This window comes from Lipotes vexillifer, unplaced genomic scaffold (genome assembly GCF_000442215.2).
Source record: "Lipotes vexillifer unplaced genomic scaffold, Lipotes_vexillifer_v1.1 scaffold466, whole genome shotgun sequence".
Lineage (NCBI taxonomy): Eukaryota > Metazoa > Chordata > Mammalia > Artiodactyla > Lipotidae > Lipotes > Lipotes vexillifer.
This window is the reverse complement of record NW_006796103.1, coordinates 1,776,793-1,796,809: the sequence shown is the minus strand read 5'-3', so window position 1 is coordinate 1,796,809 and position 20,017 is coordinate 1,776,793. Positions and strand designations below refer to the sequence as shown.

At 38.1% G+C, this 20,017-nt stretch overlaps 1 protein-coding gene across 1 annotated transcript in view; it reads left to right on the top strand.

The window, feature by feature from the left end:
* Positions 1-305: 305 nt before the first annotated feature.
* The window catches only part of CENPP (centromere protein P), a 231,549-nt gene continuing 211,837 nt past the window's right edge, over positions 306-20,017 (top strand). The window contains exons 1-2 of the mRNA XM_007468177.1: positions 306-421; positions 18,017-18,198. Of these exons, the coding sequence (XP_007468239.1) occupies positions 315-421; positions 18,017-18,198 (289 nt within the window). The 5' untranslated portion in view covers positions 306-314. The remainder of the gene's footprint in view (positions 422-18,016; positions 18,199-20,017) is intronic.

Sequence of the window (20,017 nt, the reverse complement as noted above, 5' to 3'; positions counted from 1 at the left end):
TTCTGTGACTTATTCGTCCTGGTTACTCCAAGGCGTCACCAGGTCGGGGTGGGTAGGTATGCCCTCGGGCTTTGGGTTCGAGGGAGTCAACTCTCTTGAAGCGTAGGGACTGCTGGGGGACAGCTGTGGAAAAGTAAGCAGGGATGGCAATGAGCCTGGGATGCTTGCGAGCGCCGGTTATAAGCTTGGGAATCGCGCGTCATTCCCCTGCCTCCCCCGCCGAGTTCCGGGATGGTTCACACCAGCAGCGCGCGAGGCTTGAAGAGCAGGACGTGGCGCGCTTCTGTTAGGCAGCTTCCCGTCTGCGCGGCCCTATGGATTCCCAGCTGGTTGAGGCTCGCGCTTTGGAAGCCGAGATCACCGCTTTGAGGCGGGCGTGCGTGGAGCCGCCGGCGCCCGGGGAAGACACCTCCCGAGTTCGGTACGTGGCCTTCCTCAGGCCCAGTGGGAAGGGTGAAGATCTCTACTCCAGGCGCCCCGGACCTCCCAACAGACTTTTCCCGAGCACCAGACGTGGGCGGGAACTCGTTATCTGTCTCTTCCAACAGGGCTGAGAGTGATGAGTACACGCGTGGACCCCATTGTAAACGTATTACCATATATTAACTGATTTAATCACACTCATGGGGAAGGTGTTTTCATTTAAGGTGTTTCATTTCATTTCAAGGTGTTCTCGTGCTCGTAACTATCAAGGTGAAAGTCTTGCTTATCTCCTTAACAATCTTGCCTTTAGTGGGCAGCAATATCTAGTTGGAATTTAAAAACTCTGGTTTCATGGTATTTGTTTTTATGAGTCACCTAACTGGCAAGTGATACTGATTTTTCGCTTACGGTACTGATACGAAATTTCCTTTGAGAAATAATTTAGGTAAAAGAGTAAGTTGATATAAAGAAGAGTAGGCAATGTAGTCTATAGGAGAATTTGGCAGAAGCTGCGAAGGTGATTGTCATATACTGCAGGAGGGGAAGCATCCCTGTAAAGGAAGTGCAGTGTCATATACTGCAGGAGGGGAAGCATCCTTGTAAAGGAAGTGGGGGAACTCCCTGTTTAAAGGCGAACAGAGCCATATGCACTATTTGAAATAACTGAAGAGTGCCGTCTACCATAGAGGGATGGCATCATAACGTCTTTGTTACTACCAATAGTAATGGTCTGTTGATTACTTACTAAGTGCTAGACTGAGAGATGCAAACGTCTTTATGTGCATCATCTCTTTTTAATACCTATGACAATCCTCTGAGTTAGGTGCTGTTGTTAACCCTGTTTTAGAGTTAGGAAACTGAGGCTCAGAGAAATTAAGTTGCTTGCCTGAAGTCTCAGAGAAGGTAAGTGTTAGAGCTGGATTGGAACCCAAAAATCAAACTTAAAAGCCCAGGCACTTTGCTTACTGGAAAAGGAGAGAAGGGATCCATGACAGTTAATTATGTACCTATTGTCTCAAGCTTGCAAGCTGCTTGAAAAGCAGAAACTGTCTTCATTTTTTAGTCAATTCTAATTTGACATAGATGCAGAGAGAATATTATTTTCCTGAACTAACTGGACAAGAGTTGGTTGAAATTGGGAAGGAGGAGTTCTAAAGAAAATGTTTGCATGCATGTTGGAAGGGATCATGAAGGTAGAGGAAGCTGTAACTAGTAAAAGGGAGAGGGAAGTAGGTGAACAGGGAACAAATATGTTCTTCTGCAAGTGAGGGTGTAAATGTATCAGAATGCTTGCTACTCCAGGGCTGCTCCACAGGTTGGAAGCTTTAGCATCACTTGGGTTGAACAGAAATACAGATTTCAGCCCAATCCTGACCTACTGAGTCGGAATCTGCCTTTTAACTAGACCGTTGATTTTATGCACTTCAGAAAGTTTGAGTAAGCACCATGATGAAAGATGATTTCCTTACTGGCCACAGGATGTCATTTTTAGCTCAGGATAGTATGTAGAGTATCCATGTAATCTGAGTCTCCTCAATGATAAAGTTGAGAAAGTCGAAAGAGTCCAAGGTGTTTGGATTTAATATAGTTTTTTTTTTAATTTGTTACATTTTTTTTACATCTTTATTGGAGTATAGTTGCTTTACAATGGTGTGTTCGTTTCTGCTTTATAACAAAGTGAATCAGTTATACATATAATGTTCCCATATCTCTTCCCTCTTGTGTCTCCCTCCCTCCCACCCTCCCTATCCCACCCCTCTAATTGGTCACAAAGCACTGAGCTGATCTCCCTGTGCTATGCGGCTGCTTCCCACTAGCTATCTATTTTATGTTTGGTAGTGTATATATGTCCATAACACTCTCACTTTGTCACAGCTTACCCTTCCCCCTCCCCATATCCTCAAGTCCATTGTCTAGTAGGTCAGTGTCTTTATTCCTGTCTTACCCCTAGGTTCTTCACGACATTTTTTTTTCTTAGATTCCATATATATGTGTTAGCATACGGTATTTGTCTTTCTCTTTCTGGCTTACTTCACTCTGTATGACAGACTCTAGGTCCATCCACCTCACTACAAATAACTCAATTTCGTTTCTTTTTATGGCTGAGTAATATTCCATTGTATATATGTGCCACATCTTCTTTATCCATTCATCCGATGACGGGCACTTAGGTTGTTTCCATCCCCTGGCTATTGTAAATAGAGCTGCAATGAACATTTTGGTACATGACTCTTTTTGAATTATGGTTTTCTCAGGGTTTATGCCCAGTAGTGGGATTGCTGGGTCATATGGTAGTTCTATTTGTAGTTTTTTAAGGAACCTCCATACTGTTCTCCATAGTGGTTGTACCAATTCACATTCCCACCAGCAGTGCAAGAGTGTTCCCTTTTCTCCACACCCTCTCCAGAATTTATTGTTTCTAGATTTTTTGATGATGGCCATTCTGACCGGTGTGAGATGATATCTCATTGTAGTTTTGAGTTGCATTTCTCTAATGATTAGTGATGTTGAGCATCTTTTCATGTGTTTGTTGGCAATCAGTATATATCATTTGGAGAAATGTCTGTTTAGGTCTTCTGCCCATTTTTAGATTGGGTTGTTTGTTTTTTTAATATTAAGCTGCATGTGCTGCTTGTATATTTTGGAGATTAATTCTTTTGGAGAATTAATTAATCAGTTGCTTCATTTACAAATATTTTCTCCCATTCTGAGGGTTGTCTTTTCATCTTTTTGATGGTTTCCTTGCTGTGCAGAAGATTTTAAGTTTCATTAGGTCCCATTTGTTTATTTTTGTTTTTATTTCCATTTCTCTAGGAGGTGGGTCAAAAAGGATCTTACTGTGATTTATGTCATAGCATGTTCTGCCTATGTTTTCCTCTAAGAGTTTGATAGTGTCTGGCCTTACATTTAGGTCTTTAATACATTTTGAGTTTATTTTTGTGTATGGTGTTAGGAAGTGTTCTAATTTCATTCTTTTACATGTAGCTGTCCAGTTTTCCCAGCCCCACTTATTGAAGAGGGTGTCTTTTCTCCATTGTATATTATTGCCTCCTTTATCAAAGAAAAGGTGCCCATATGTGCGTGGGTTTATCTCTGGGCTTTCTATCCTGTTCCATTGATGTATATTTCTGTTTTTGTTCCAGTACCATACTGTCTTAATTACTGTAGCTTTGTAATATAGTCTGAAGTCAGGGAGCCTGATTCCTCCAGCTCCGTTTTTCTTTTTCAAAATTGTTTTGGCTATTCGGGGTCTTTTGTGTTTCCATACAAATTATGAAATTGTTTGTTCTAGTTCTGTGAAAAATGCCATTGGTAGTTTGATAGGGGTTGCAGTGAATTTTTAGATTGCTTTGGATAGTATAATCATTTTCACAATGTTGATTCTTCCAATCCAAGAACGTGGTATACCTCTCCATCTGTTTGTATCATCTTTAATTACTTTCATCAGTGTCTTACCGTTTTCTGCATACAACGCTTTTGTCTCCTTAGGTAGGTTTATTCCTAGGTATTTTATTCTTTTTGTTGCAGTGGTAAATGGGAGTGTTTCCTTAATTTCTCTTCCAGACTTTTCCTCATTAGTGTGTAGGAATGCAAGAGATTTCTGTGCATTAATTTTGTATCCTGCTACTCTACCAGATTCATTGATTAGCTCTAGTAGTTTTCTGGTAACATCTTTAGAATTCTCTATGTATAGTGTCATGTCATCTGCAAACAGTGTCAGTTTTTCTTCTTCTTTTCCGATTTGGATTCCTTTTATTTCTTTTTCTTCTCTGATTGCTGTGGCAAAAACTTCCAAAATACTGTTGAATAATAGTGGTGAGAGTGGGCAACCTTGTCTTGTTCTTGATCTTAGCTTAAATGGTTTCAGCTTTTCACCATGGGGAACGATGTTGGCTGTAGTATTGCTGTATATGGCCTTTATTATGTTGAGGTACGTTCCCTCTCTGCCTACTTTCTGGAGAGTTTTTATCATTAATGGGTGGTGAATTTTGTGAAAAGCTTTTTCTGCATCTATTGAGACTATCATATGGTTTTTATCCTTCAGTTTGTTAATATGGTGTATCACATTGATCGATTTGCGTATACTGAAGAATCCTTGCATTCCTGAGATAAACTTCACTTGATCATGGTGTATGGTCCTTTTAATGTGCTGTTGGATTCTGTTTGCTACTGTTTTGTTGAGGATTTTTGCATCTATGTTCATCAGAGATATTGGCCTGTAGTTTTCTTTTTTTCTGACATCTTTGTCTGATTTTGGTGTCACGGTGATGGTGGCCTTGTAGAATGAGTTTGGGAGTGTTCCTCCCTCTGCTATATTTTGGAAGAGTTTGAGAAGGATAGGTGTTAGCTCTTCTCTAAATGTTTGATAGAATTCACCTGTGAAGCCATCTGGTCCTGGGCTTTTGTTTGTTGGAAGTTTTTTTTTTTTTTTTTTCGGTACGCGGGCCTCTCACAGTTGTGGCCTCTCCCATTGCGGAGCACAGGCTCCGGACGCACAGGCTCAGCGGCCATGGCTCACGGACCCAGCCACTCCGCGGCATGTGGGATCCTCCCGGACAGGGGCACGAACCCATGTCCCCTGCATCGGCAGGCGGACTCTCAACCACTGCGCCACCAGGGAAGCCCTGTTGGAAGATTTTAAATCAAAGTTTCAATTTCAGTGCTTGTGATTGGTCCTTTTATGTTTTCTGTTTCTTCCTGGTTCAGTCTCAGAAGGTTGTACTTTTCTAAGAATTTGTCTATTTCTTCCAGGTTGTCCATTCTATTGGCATATCGTTGCTTGTAGTAATCTCTCTTGATCCTTTGTATTTCTGCAGTATCAGTTGTTACTTCTCCTTTTTCATTTCTAATTCTATTGGTTTGAGTCTTCTCTCCTTTTGTCTTGATGAGTCTGGCTAATGGTTTATCAATTTTGTTTATCTTCTCAAGGAACCAGCTTTTAGTTTTATTGATCTTTGCTATTGTTTCTTTCATTTGTTTTTCATTTATTTCTGATCAGATCTTTATGATTTCTTTCCTTCTGCTAACTTCGGATTTTTTTTGTTCTTCTTTCTCTAATTGTTTTAGGTGTAAGTTTAGGTTGTTTATTTGAGATTTTTCTTGTTTCTTGAGGTAGGATTGTATCTCTGTAAACTTCCCTCTTAGAACTGCTTTTGCTGCATCCCATAAGTTTTGGGTCATTGTGTTTTCATTGTCATTTGTTCTAGGTATTTTTTGATTTCCTCTTTTATTTCTTCAGTGATCTCTTGGTTATTTAGTAGTGTATTGTTTAGCCTTCATGTGTTTGTATGTTTTACAGTTTTTGCCCTGTAATTGATGTCTAGTTTCATAGTGTTGTGGTTGGAAAAGGTACTTGTTATGATTTCACTTTTCTTTAACTTACCAAGGCTTGATTTGTGACCCAAGATATGGTCTGTCCTGGAGAATGTTCCATGAGCACTTGATAAGAAAGTGTATTCTGTTGTTTTTGAATGGAATGTCGTATAAATATCAATGAAGTCCCTCTTGTTTAATGTGTCATTTAAAGCTTGTGTTTCCTTATTTATTTTCACTTTGGGTGACCTGTCCATTGGTGAAAGTGGGGTGTTTAAGTCCTCTACTATTATTGTGTTACCGTCAATTTCCCTGGTAGTTCTATTTTTCACTTTCTGAGGAGCCTCCATACTGTTTTCAGTAGTGGCTGCACCAATTTAAATTGCCACCAACAGTGCACAAGTATTCTTATTTCTCCACGTCCTCACCAACACCTGTTATTTCTTGCATTTTTGATAATAACCATTCTAAGAAGTGTGAGGTTATGTCTTCTTATTGTTTTGATTTTTATTTCCCTGATGATTAGTGATGCTGAGCACCTTTTCATGTACCTCGTGGCCTTCTGTATGTCCTTGGAAAAATGTCTGTTGAAATCCTTTGCTCATTTTAGATTGTATGTGGATTTTTGCTATTCAATTGTATGAGTTCCTTATACATTTTGGATATTGACTCCTTAGGGGTTAAAGAAGTTGCACATATTTTCTTACATTCCATAGGTTTCCTTTTCACTTTGTTGATGGTTTCCTTTGCTGTCTAGAAGCTTTTTAATTTGATGTACTTCTACTTGTTTATTTTTGCTTTTCTGGCCTAACTTTTTGGTGGCAAATCCAAAAAATTATTGACAGGACCAATGTCAAGGAGCTCACTGCTTATGTTTTCTTCTAGGATTTTTATAGTTTCAGGTCTTTAATCCATTTTAAGTTAAATTTTGTGTATGGTGTAAGATAGTGGTTCCTTCTTCCTTTTTCTTCTGGCTGTCCAGTTTTCCCAACCCATTTATTGAAGAAACTGTCCTTTCCCCATTGTGTATTCTTGGCTTCTTTGTCATAAATTAATTGACCATATATGAATGGGTTTATTTCTGGGCTTTTTTTTCTCTTCTGTTGATCTGTGTGTCTGTTTTATGCAAATACTATATTGCTTTCGTTACTATAGCTTTGTGATCTAGTTTGAAATCAAGACTTATGATGCCTCCAGGATTGTTCTTTCTCGAGAATTCTTTAGCTATTCCAGGTCTTTTGTGGTTCCATACAAACAGTAGGATTTTTTCATATTTCTGTGAAAAATGCTATTGGAATTTTGTTAGAAATTTTATTGAATCTGGTGATTACATTGGGTAGTATGGACTTTAAACAATATTCTTCTTATCCATGAGTATGGAATATCTTTTCAAATATTAGTATTTTGTCAGTTTCTTTTTTCAGTGTCTTATAATTTTCAGTGTATAGGTCTTTTACCTCCTTTGTTAAATTTATTCCTAGGTATTTAATTCTTTTTGATGCAGTTATATATGGGATTGGTTTCTTATTTTCTTTTTCTGATAGTTTGTTATTAGTGTATAGATACACAACAGATTTTTGTATTGGTTTTGTATCCTGCAACTTTACTAGTTTGTTTCCTAGTTTTATGGTAGAGTCTTTGGGGTTTTCTCTAAATAATATCATGTCATCTGCAAATACTTACAGTGTTACTTCTTCCTTTCTGATTTGAGTGCCTTTTATTTCTTTTTTTTGTCTAACTGTTCTGTCTAGGACTGCCATTACTATGTTGAATAAATGTGGTGAAAGTGAGCATCCTTTGTCTTGTTCCTGTACTCAGAGGAAAAACTTTCAGCTTTTCACTGTTCAGTATGATGTTAGCTGTGGACTTGTCATGTGGCCTTTATTATTTTGAGGTAAATTTCCTCTATACCCACTTTGTTAAGAATTTTGATCATAAATGGATGTTGAATTTTGTCAGACATTTTTCTGCATCTATTGAGATGATCACATGGTTTTTATCCTTCATTCTGTTAATGGGGTGTATCACACTGATTTGCAGATTTGAACCATTCTTGCATTCCTGGACTAAATCCCAGTTGTTCCTGGTGTATGCTGCTTAACGTATTGCTGAATTAGCTTTGCTAATGGTTTGTTGAGGACTTATGTTTATGTTCATCAGGGATATTGGCCTTATAATTTTCTTTTCTTGTAGTGTTCATGTCTGAGTTTGGTATCAGGGTAAAGGCCTCATAAAATGATTGTGTAAGTTTTCCCTCTCTTCTGTTTTTTGGAAGAGTTTGAGAGGGATTGGTTTGCTTCTTTAAATATTTGGTAGAATTCACTAGTGAAGCCATCTGGTCCTGGACTTTTATTTGTAGGTAGGATTTTAAACACTAATTCAATTTCCTTATTATTAATTGTCTGCTCAGTTTTTCTGTTTCTTCATGATTCGGTCTTGTTCTATGTTTCTAGAAGTTTTTCTGTTTTTTCTGGATTGTCCAGTTTGTTGGCATATAATTTTTCATACTTTGTTATGACGTGAGTGGTTTCCTTTGTATTTCTGTGGTGTCAGTTGTAATGTCTCTTCTTTCATTTTGATTTTATTTGTGTCTTCTCTCTCTTTTTTTTTTTTTTTTTGATTATTCTAGCTAAAGTTTTGTCTATTTTGTTTACTTTTTGACTAACCAGCTCTTCGTTTCCTTGATCTTTTCTATCACCTTTTTAGGCTGTATTTCATTCTTTTCCTTCTCTGATCTTTGATATTTCCCTCTACTAACTTTGGGCTTTATTTGTTTTTTATTTGAGATGTTTTATTACTGCTTTTTATTGCTATGAACTTCCCTCTGAGAATGATTTTTGCTACAGCCCATAGTTTGGTGTGTTTTATTTCTGTTTTCATTTGTCTCATGGTACTTTTTTACTTCTCTTTTGATTTTTCTTTTGACTCATTCAGTCATGTTCAGTAGGATGTTGTTTAATCTCCATATATTTGTGAATTTTCTAGTTTTCTTGTAATTTATTTCTAATATAATATCATTGTGGTTGGAAACGATGCTTGATATAATTTCAGTCTTCTTAAATTTATTAAGACTCGTTTTGTGCCTTGATGTATGGCTTATCCTGGAGAATGTTCCTTGTGTGCTTGGGAAGAATGTGTAGTCTTTCTTTTGAGTGGAATATTCTGTATATGTCTGTTAAGTTCTTAGGGTCTAAATGTGTCATTTAAGACCAATGTTTCTTTATTGATTTTCTCTCTGATCTACATGTTGATGTAAGTGGTGTGCTAAAATCCCCTACTCTTGTATTGCTATTTCTCTCTTTAAGGTCTGTTAATATTGTTTTATATATTTAGGTGCTCCTATATTGGGTGCATAAATATTTACCACTGTGTCCTCTTGTTGGATTAACTCCTTTATCATTATATAATGACCACCTTTGTCTCTTATTACAACTTTGTCTTAAAGCCTTTTTTTTCTGATATAAATATGCTACTTTAGCTTTCTTTTAGTTTCCATTTGGATGGAATATGTTTTTCCGTCCCTTCACTTTCAGTGTGTATGTCCTTACATCTGAAGTGAGTATCCTGTAAGCAGCATGATGGGTCTTTTGTTGGTTTTTAAATCTAGTCAGCCACTCTGTGCTTTTTGATTGAAGAATGTAGTCCATTTGTATTTAAAGTAATTTATGATAGGTGTGTGCTTATTGCAATTTTATTTTCTGGAAGTTTTGTAATTCCATTGCTCCTTTCTTCATCTCTAGCTCTCTCCTTTTGTGATTTGGTAATTTTCTATAGTGGTATGCTTAGATTCCTTTTTATCTTTTTTGTGTCTACTGTAGCTTTTTGCTCTGTGGGTACCATGAGGGTTACATAAAACATGTTTATAACTGTCTGTTTTAAGTTGACAATAACTTAAGTTCTAACACATTCTAAATCTCTGCATTTTTATTCCCTCCCCCAATGTTTTATGTTTTTGATGTCACAATTTAGGTCTTCTTATATTGTGTATACCGTAACAAATTGTAGTATTTATCATTATTTTTACTACTTTTGTTTTTCAACCTTCATATTAGCTTTTAGGTGATTAACCTACTATCATTGCACCATTAGATTGTTCTGAATTCTTCTATATATTCACCTTTACCAGTGAGAGCTATACTTTCTTGTTTCCTGCTTCTACTTATTGACCTTTTGTGTCAGAGAAGTTCTTTTAACATTCTTGTAAGGCCTGTCTGGTGGTGATGAACTCCTTTAGCTTTTGGTTGTCTGGAAAACTATCTCTGCTTTAATTCTGAAGGACCACTCTGCCAGTAGGGTATTATTGGTTGGCAGTTTTTGTCTGTCAGCCTTTGGATATATCATTGCCACTTCCTTCTGGCCTGCAGAGTTTCTGCTGAAAACTCTGATAGTCTTTTGGGGTTCCCTGGTACATAACAAGTTGTTTTTCCCTTGCTGCTTTTAAGAATCTCTCCTTGTCTTTAACTTTTGATATTTTAATTTTAATGTGTCTGATGGGGGTCTCTTTAGGTTCCTCTTATTTGGTACTCTCTATGCTTCCTAGATCTGTTGTCTGTTTCTTTCCCCAGGTTAGGAAAGTTTCCTGCAACTATTTCTTCAAATAAGTTTTCTGCCCTTTTCTCTCCTCTCCTTCAAGGACCCCTATAATTTGAAAGCTGGTCCATTTGTTGTTGCCCCATAAGTCTTTTAAGCTATTTTAGCTTTTTTTTTTTTCATTCTTTTTCCTTTTTGCTGTTCTGATTGGATAACTTACATTGCCATAATTTCAAGTTCACTGATCCTTTTTACTGCTTCATCTAGTCTGATGTTGAACCCCTCTATTGAATATTTCAGTTCAGTTATTGTAGTCTTCAGGTCTATGACCCCTACTTGGTATTTTCTTATAGTTTCTCTCTCTTTGTTGAAATTCTCATTTTGTTTATCCATTGTTCTCCTGAGCTCTGTGAGCATCTTTATGATCATTATTTTGAACTGCCTATAAGGTAAATCACTTACCTCCATTTGATTAAGGTATTTTCTTGAGGCTTTATCTTGTCCTTTCACTTGGAACATATTCCTGTGTTTCTTCATTTTCTTGACTCTCTGTGTTGGTTTCTATGTATTAGATAAAACAGCCCTCTCTTGCAGTCTTGGAAGAGTGACCTCGTGTAGTAGATGAACTTTATTGTTCAACTCTGTCTTGGTTTTCTCTCAAACCTTGGTGTTGTCCAAGCAGCCTATTTATTCTTAGCTGCTCCCAGTAGTTGAGGGTACCTCAAGACTTGTCAGTGTTGCAAAGGGGAGGTTCTCAGTCAGCAGGTAGATTCAGGCTGATTGGCAAGAAGAAGCTCAGGGAGGAGCTTTTAAAGTACGCAAATATACCTCTTTCAGGGAAGACTGCTCCCTCTGTCCTGAGCCCTGGTAATAGCGAGGTAAGAAGTGTTTCTTCGTTTGTTACTTTTCTTTCGAAATCATGAACATAAGCCCTACTGGCCACCAGAGCCAGGCTATAAAGGGATGTGTCCTCTGGACAGCATTCACAACAGTTGGGGTGCACAATCCCCTGTCTTGGAGACACTGATGACTTGGGGCCTGGTCAGATGGAAAGCATGAAGGGTTGCATCCTCTGGCCTCCTCAGTCTCTGCAAAGGATTGTAATTGGGCCCTGAATGTGTGTTTAATGATAAGCCTGCCACTCAGGCTCCAGTTCTGAAGACAAGCTTATTTGTCTCTTTCACAGTAAGATTAGGCATGCCTTTTAGTCTGCTATATCTCCACTGTGCCCTGGGGCCATTAGTCATTTAAGAACTATTTCTCCTTTTGTTACAGTGCTACGGGACCCACAATAAGTTCTGTAAGTTCTGTTGACTGCCAGAACCCAGTGAATAAGAGGTGTCCAACTGGGCAGCAGCCACAAAAATCAGCATTCCAGAGAGTGCACAGACTCCTTTCCAGGAGATACTGGTGATATGGAGTAAGACAGAGAGAGAGTACAAAGATGATGCTCTGGCCTCTTTCTTTGGAGGTATTTAAGTAGGCTCTTGTATGATGTTAAATTAGAAGTCTTCAGGCCAAAGCTTTAAGGTAAGGAAGTAGGCCTCTTAAACAGAAACACTGGTTGCTTTTTTGTTGGCTGCCTCTGTGCTGGGTTCCGGCGTAGGTGAGTCTGCATGCATGAGCCCTTTAAGAACTGTTTCTCGGTTACCTATAGTGGGGGTCCCCAACCCCAGGGCCAAGGACCACTACCGGTCTGTGGCCTGTTAGGAACCGGGCTGCACAGCAGGAGGTGAGTGGCGGCAGAGTGAGTGAAGCTTCATCTGTATTTACAGCTGCTCCCCACAGGTCACATTACCGCCTGAGCTCTGCCTCCTATGAGCATTATGGTAAGTTGTATAATTATTTCATTATATATTACAATGTAATAATAATAGAAATAAAGTGCACAATAAATGTAATGTGCTTGAATCCTCCCGAAACCATCCCCACCCCCCGCCCCGGTCTGTGAAAAAATTGTCTTCCATGAAACTGGTCCCTGGTGCCAAAAAGGTTGGAGACTGCTGCCCTTTAGCCTTGTGAATCTCATGGACCCAAGGCTTGTTGGCTTTCAAAGCTAGATATTTTAGGGGCTTGCCTCTCAGGTGCTGGTCTTAAAATTTGGGGTGCCAGCTGTGGTGTTCACACCTTTCACTCCTCAGGGAGCAGGTCGGGATTGTTAGTCCCTCTTGATTGTGGGTTGCCGTGCAACAGGTGGCTTTTATGTGGATTGTGTCTCAGCCTCTACTATCCATTTCAACATAGGCTTTTTCTCATTTGCCTGATGTGTAGGAGTTGCTCAGCTAGTTTTTGGGTTTCTTTCAGAGAAAATTGTTTCATATGTACGTGTAGATTTGGTGTGACTATGGGAGGAGGGTGAATTCATCATCCTCTTATGTAGCCTCTTTGAACGTAGAACTATTTCTCCCTTCAACTGTCTCAGTTTTTGCTTTGAAATATAGTCAGCTATGTATCTGCAGGTTTCATATCCACAGGTCCTGCATCCATGGATTTTGGTATTTGTGGTGAGTCAAGGAACCAATACCCTACAGATACTGAGGGAAAACTGTATTTTGATATCTGTCATTAGGTTTGTAAATGTTTATAATTTTTATGTCTTGCTGTATTGAACCTTTCATTAATATATATATATTTTTCTTTGTCTCTTATAATCTCTTTTGACTTAAACTCTATTTTGTTTGATATTAGTCTCCCCAGTCCTGCTCTCTTTCGGTTCCTTTTTGCACGGAGTATCTTTTTCCATCCTTTCACTTTTAGTCTTTGTATCTGAAGTGATTCTCTTATAAACAGCATATGGTTGAAGCCTGTGGTTTTATCAGTTCTTCCAAACTCAGTCTTTTGTTTGGAAGATTTAACCCATTTACATTTAAATAAGTACTTATAAGGAGAGATTTATTTCTGTCATTTTGCTCTTTGTTTTTTTTGTGTGTGTGTGCCCTTAAGCTCTTTTGTCCCTCATTTCCTGCATTTCTGTCTTTTGAGAAGTGCTTAAATTTCTTTCTCATTTGCTTTGATAAATATTCTTTAGCTATTTTCTTTGTGGTTATCAGAGGGATTATAAATAATATGCTAAAGTTACAACACTCTTAATTTGAATTTATACACACCTCATTTCAATGACATACAAAAATTCTGCCTGCTTATAGCTCCATCCCCACTGTTTTTGTTTTTTTATGTCACAGAATTACATCTTAATACTTTTGTACCCCTGAACATAAACTAATAATTCTTTTAAATGCATTCATCTCTTAAATTTTGTAGAAAACATGGAGTTACAGATGAAAGTTATAGTACCTTTAGACTAATAATTTTTTTAAATGATAAATCATGTAAGAAAAGAAGTTCAGTTACAAGCCATTGTTACCATACTAGTAGATATTATATGCCCATATACTAATTTTATTGAGATCTTTATTTCTCCACATGGCTTCATGTTACTGTCTAGTGTACTTTTATTTTACTTTACAGGACTGCCTTGAGCATTTCTTGGAGGTCATGTCTAGTGGTAACAAACTTCCTCAGCTTTTGTTTATTTGAAAATGTGTTGATTTCTTCCTCACTTTTTTTTTTTTTAATATTTATTTATTTGGCTGCACCGGGTCTTAGTTGCGGAACACAGGATCTTTAGTTGCAGCATGTGAACTCTTATTTGCAGCACGTGGGATCTAGTTCCCTGACCAGGAATCAAACCCAGGCCCCCTGCATTGGGAGCTCGGAGTCTTAGCTGTTGGACCACCAGGGAAGTCCCGCTTCCTCACTTTTGAAAGAAAATTTTGCCAGAAGGATTGTTGGTTGATGGTTTTCTTCGTTTAGCACTTTGAATGTATTGGCCCGCTGTTTTCTGGCCTCCAAAACTTCTGATGAGAAATCTGCTCTTATGTTATTGAGGATCCATTATATGTGATGATTTGCTTTTCTCTTGCTGCTTTCAAAATCTCTCTTTACCCTTGGTTTTTGAAAATTTGATTATGTCTCATTGTGACCCTCTTTGAGTTCATCTATTTAGAATTAGTTGAGCTTCTTGAATGTTAGCCTTCATGTCTCTCATCAAGTTTGGGACACTTTTTACCATTATTTATTTATTTATTTATTTATTTTTTTGATTTTTGGCTGCATTGAGTCTTCGTTGCTGCATGCAGGCTTTCTCTAGTAGTGGCGAGTGGGAGCTACTCTTTGTTGCAGTGCGTGGGCTCCTTATTGCAGTGGCTTCTCTTGTTGCAGAGCACGGGCTCTAGGTGCGCAGGCTTCAGTAGTTGTGCCATGCGGGCTCAGTATTTGTGGCTCGCAGGCTCAGTAGTTGTGGCACATGGGCTTAGTTGCTCCGCAGCATGTAGGATCCTCCCGGACCAGGGCTCGAACCTGTGTCCCCTGCATTGCCAGGTGGATTCTTAACCACTGTGCCCCCCCAGGGAAGCCCTTTACCATTATTTCTTCAAATAGTCTTTCTTCCCCTTTTCCTCTTGCTTTTCCTACTGGTACTCCCACAATGCATACACTGGTCCTTGTGGTTGTGTCCCACTGGTCCCTTAGGCTGTTTGCTTTTCTACAGTGTTTTTTCCTTCTGTTCCTCAGTCTCCGTTTCCAGTGTCTTATCTTCAAGTTCACTGATTCATTATTCTGTCTGCTCAAATCTGCCTTTGAATTCCTCTGGTGAATTTTTCATTTTAGTTATTGTACTTTTCAGGTCCAGAATTTCTTTCTGGTTTTCTGTCTTTATACTGACGTTTCCATTTTGTTCACAGATCGTCTTCTTAACTTTCTCCACATCTTCCTCTATTTCTTTGAGCATCTTTAAGACTTCTGTTTTAAAGTCTTTGTCTGATATATCTGCCATTAAGTTTTTTTCAGGGACAGATTCTTTTGAATTTTTTTTTTCTTTGAATGGGCCATGCTTTTCTGTTTTTTGTATGCCTTGTGATATTTTGTTGTACACTGGACATTTTAATTTAATAATGTGGTAACTCTGGAAATCAGATTCTCTCCCCTCTTCCCCAGTGTTTGCACTTTTTTGTTATTGTTTTAGGTTGTTTTGTTGTTGTAGGCTGTCTGTGTGCTGAGGATCATCCTGAAGTATAAACTTAATGTCTAATTATGTCTTTTCTGAGCTTTTACTTGGGTATGTGCAATCATTTTCTAATTTTCCCCACATAGTTAGTTTGATTTTTCATGTCCTAGTCTTTAATGTCTGAATCCTGAAAAAGAAAAGACAAAAATGATGGTGGGAAACAAAAAGCAACAGCTCTTTAAATATTCTTAACGCTACCTCAGCCAGAGGGTAGGGGCTTGCAGCAGTGACTACCCTCCTCTTTGTCTGCATCTCTGATCAGCAGCCGCAATCAACAGCTGGAGCACAGGTACTCAATATTTGGGGGACAGAGTCCTTTTTGCCCACTCTTGCTCCCCTAAGCTGTGTGCAAGTGGCTCCAAGAACATGTGCATAGCTGCTTGCCATGTTGTTGGAGGGGGTGTGGGTAGCTACTACTGTGCTAGGAGCTGAAATTGCCCACGATTTACTGTAATGTACGTTTAAGCCTTCTCCATGAAGTTGCAAGCCTTCAGCAGTCTCCAGAGTTCCAAAAAAGTTATATCAGACAGATTCTGCCACTGCAATTGCTTCCTAGTTGGGGAGATAGGTTCCTGGTGCTTTCTACTCTGCCATCTTCATAGAATCCTAGATCATTGAGTTTTAAAGTCAAGTCTTGTGTAGATTTGCTTTTAAAGAAAAAAATCTTCTTGTGAACATCTAATTTGGGGCAAAAAAAAATATGCTACTAAGACAAATTTGCAAATAATAAATAAAACTACAAAACCATAAAACCCATATTCCCAATTCATTCAAAATAGCATCATTAATTGTAATGGACCAGTCATGTTTTGCTCAAAGTAAATTACTGCTATGAATGAGAATATGCAGGTTATCTTTTTATTTTGTGGTAATATATACATAACATAAAACTTACCATTTTAACCCTTTTAAAGTATATAGTTTAGTTCACATTGTTGTGCAACCATCACATCATTATCCATCTCTAAAATGATTTCATTGTCCCACAGAGAAACTTTGTACCCAGTAAACAATAACTCCCCATTTTTCCATTTCTCAGCCACAAGTTCTTTCTTGAGTTCTGCATATCTGTCCTTTAATGTGATTACTTAGTTCTCTTATCAGTTTGCTCTGTTGGAAATACCTTGAAATTTTCATCCGTAGTTTGCTGTCATTGTTTAGTATTCACTTGGAAGGAACTCGTTTATATAAAGATTATCTCTGTTCTTTTGTTCATTAGCTTTATCTATTTATCTATTTTGTATTTATTATTTATTATATATTTATTATATATATTATATATAACATATATATATAATTTATTATATATAATATATATTTATTATCTATTTATTTCAAAAAGCAAATACAAAAGAGCAAGTTGTAGTCTCTCAGATGACATAGAATATACTTATAGTGATATTTTAAATTAGCATTAAAACAAAGTTTAAAAAATTTCTACAGGCTTTATACAAGTTTTGAAATACAAGTGTGAAGATACAGTTAGGTTATTCTTTATAGACATGGTATATGGTCATAAGAACATAGGCTAATGTAGTGGAATTAGAAATAGAAAAGGAGGGATAGCTGTGTGGGGGAGCAGAAAAGATGACCTCAGATCCAGATGTGAGAGGAGTAATAGAGCAAGGGTGACCCTCAAGAAATGGAACCTGCTATAGCAGGGGATAGATTTTATCATTAACAAGAGTAGGGAAATTTGAAGGGAAAACTAATTTGAAGAAGAAAACATTTGATGCTTTATCAAGTTAAATCTACCTTGCAGGAAGAAGAGATGATTAAAGGTGTGTTTTAGGAGTTACTGGCATAAAAAAGCTGAGATTAATCATCATATATTCATCTGGAATGAGAGAGTGCATATTCAGAAGAGCAGAGGCAAGAGTGTTAGGGTTTTCTTCTAATACAGGAGACAAAAAGCAGGGACAGTGGAAGACCTAAGATGTAAAATGAGAATCAGGATAATCATGCCCCAGAAGGAAAGGAAAGCATGTTTAAGATAGTAGAAGTCAGCAGTGTAGAATGTGGCTGATAGCATCATGGCAATAAAGGATTACAAAAAATAAAATATCATTTAATGCGATTATTTGCTGAAATTTTACTTTTTTAAAGGAAAACAGAGCTATGTTTTCAGTGCAGAATATCTGATTACAGTGTTGTTTAGAGATTATGCTATTCTCTAAATTGGAATTTTTACCTCTATACGCTTCAATTTCGCAAGAATCTCTTTCTGAGTATAAAATGCTTTGTGATACTTCACTTGTTTTAGAAGTTGAAGCTAGATGATTTATTTTGTCTTTAGGTTCATCATATCTTTTAAAATAATTTGAGGCGTCTTGGGATATCAGACATTTAGGTTGGAACACTTTAAATATTCCAGCCTAAACAGACATCTTAATTTTACAAAGTTCTCCTGTTATAATTTATTTTATAGCTGTTTCTAATGTGTAGGAAAATGGTATCATAACTTGGTTAGGTTTGTTTTATATTGAGATTAATGATTGCAGTGTTAGTAGCCACATTGGTTTTAAGAAAAATCTTACTGGCTTTAAGAAAAATCTTACTAGTTGTAATGGGAAGAGAGTAAGAAGGATAAAATGGGAGTGGTTTGAAGAAATTTATAGATACTAGTTGAAACACTTGTTAGTGGTTTCTTAATTGAAGTAATTATTTGTGGTATTTGCTTTTTAGAAAATCATTTCAAGAAATATACCAAGCAGATTCTGAAGGATGGGAATTGTCAAAAGATCTGAGAAGTCATCTTGGACATTTAGAATCAGAACTTCAGTTTCTAAGTACGCTTACTGGCATCAGTATAAGACATTACTCCAAGAAGACAGAGGACCTAACGAGCACTGAGATGACAGAAAAGAGTAAGCATTAGTTTCTTTCTTTCTTTTTTTTTTTTTTTGGCTGCACTGTGTGGCATCTTAGTTTCCCGACCAGGGATTGAACCTGGGCCCATGGCAGTGTAAGTGCTGAGTCTTAACCATTACGCATCCAGGGAATTTCCAGAGTAAGCATTCATTTTAATCTAGAAGTGGTATTGAAGTTTAACATATTATACATAGGAAATTGGTTGCCTTATCATTGAATTAAAATTCTGCAAGATAACAATTTGAATGTGTGGTTGTGGTAAACTTGTTTTGTCAAGTGTCTATTCAATATCACAGTGTGTGTAATACTCTTAAAAGCTGCCTGAGGTAGATATTAAAGAAGACACAGTCTGTCATTATGTAACTTAAGAGTCAAGTAACAGGGCTTCCCTGGTGGCGCAGTGCTTGAGAGTCCGCCTGCCGATGCAGGAGACGCGGGTTCGTGCCCCGTTTCGGGAAGATCCCACATGCCGCGGAGCGGCTGGGCCCGTGAGCCATGGCCACTGAGCCTGCGCGTCCGGAGCCTGTGCTCCGCAAATGGGAGAGGCCACAACAGTGAGAGGCCCGCATAACGCAAGGAAAAAAAAAAAAAAAAAAGAGTCAAGTAACAGCCATAAGCGACTTTAAGAACAGTAGCATCATTAATTCGTAAATCTTAGCTGTTGTTCACTGCTGACATGAGAGCTGTGTCATCTGTGGTGCTCTGCTGCTAATGAGCATGGCCTTGTGGCCAAGATAAATATTTCAAGAACGGGACCATTTGGCAGAGGAGGGTTTCTGGTCCCAATGACTTACGTTTTATTACCAAGGATCTGTGATGCACTAACAAGTAAGGGGAAGCTAATTCAGCTGTGCGATTGGATGTTGGGAACTTGGTTTAGAAGAAGGAATCACTTTAGGAAATGCTTCCTGATTTTTCCACCAAAATAACCCTCATGACCAGGGAGAGGAAGAGTGACCCTCAGAAGGTGGTGGGCAGCTCACCTCAGTGAAACTTTGAATTACATGTAGAAATGAAATTTAGGCACTTCAGGTACTTGAAAGGAATAGATGGAATACAGAAAATGTGGAGAGTGAGATTTTACTGTACAAAAGTCTCAGTCTTTCTATTTTGAGCCCCAGGTTTACCCCATCTGTAGAGGTACTTGGTGGTGCCCATTCAGAATGCCTTTGAATGAGCTTGATTCTGAACTTTCCCCATTGCTGGCTTAGGTTTTAATTTTCCTGGATCTGCCATGTTAGTTCCACTTTTTCATGTAATATCTAGCTTATCCATCTGATTTTCAGCTTCTAAAATTAGGTTACTCTCATCTTTTTCTCTTTATCCTTGTAAAATTGTGCCCTTCTGGGGGAAGGGCCGATATAGGGGTAGATTAAGAGGTACAGACTATTAGATATAAAACAAGCTACAAGGATATATTATACAACATGGGGAATATAGCCAATATTTTATAATAACTGTAAATGGACTAAAACCGTTAAAAATTGTGAATCACTATATTGTCCATGTGTAATGTATATGTATTGTACAGCAACTATACTTCAGTTTTTAAAAAAAGAGAATTGTGGGGACTTCCCTGGTGGCGCATTGGTTAAGAATCTGCTTGCCAGTGCATGGAACTTGGGTTCGAGCCCTGGTCCCGGAAGATCCCACATGCCGCGGAGCAGCTAAGTCCATGTGCCCCAACTACTGAGCCTGTGCTCTAGAGCCCACGAGCCACAACTACTGAGCCCGCGTGCCACAACTACTGAAGTCCACTCGCCTAGAGCCCGCATGCCTCAACTACTGAGCCCATGTGCCGCAACTACTGAAGCC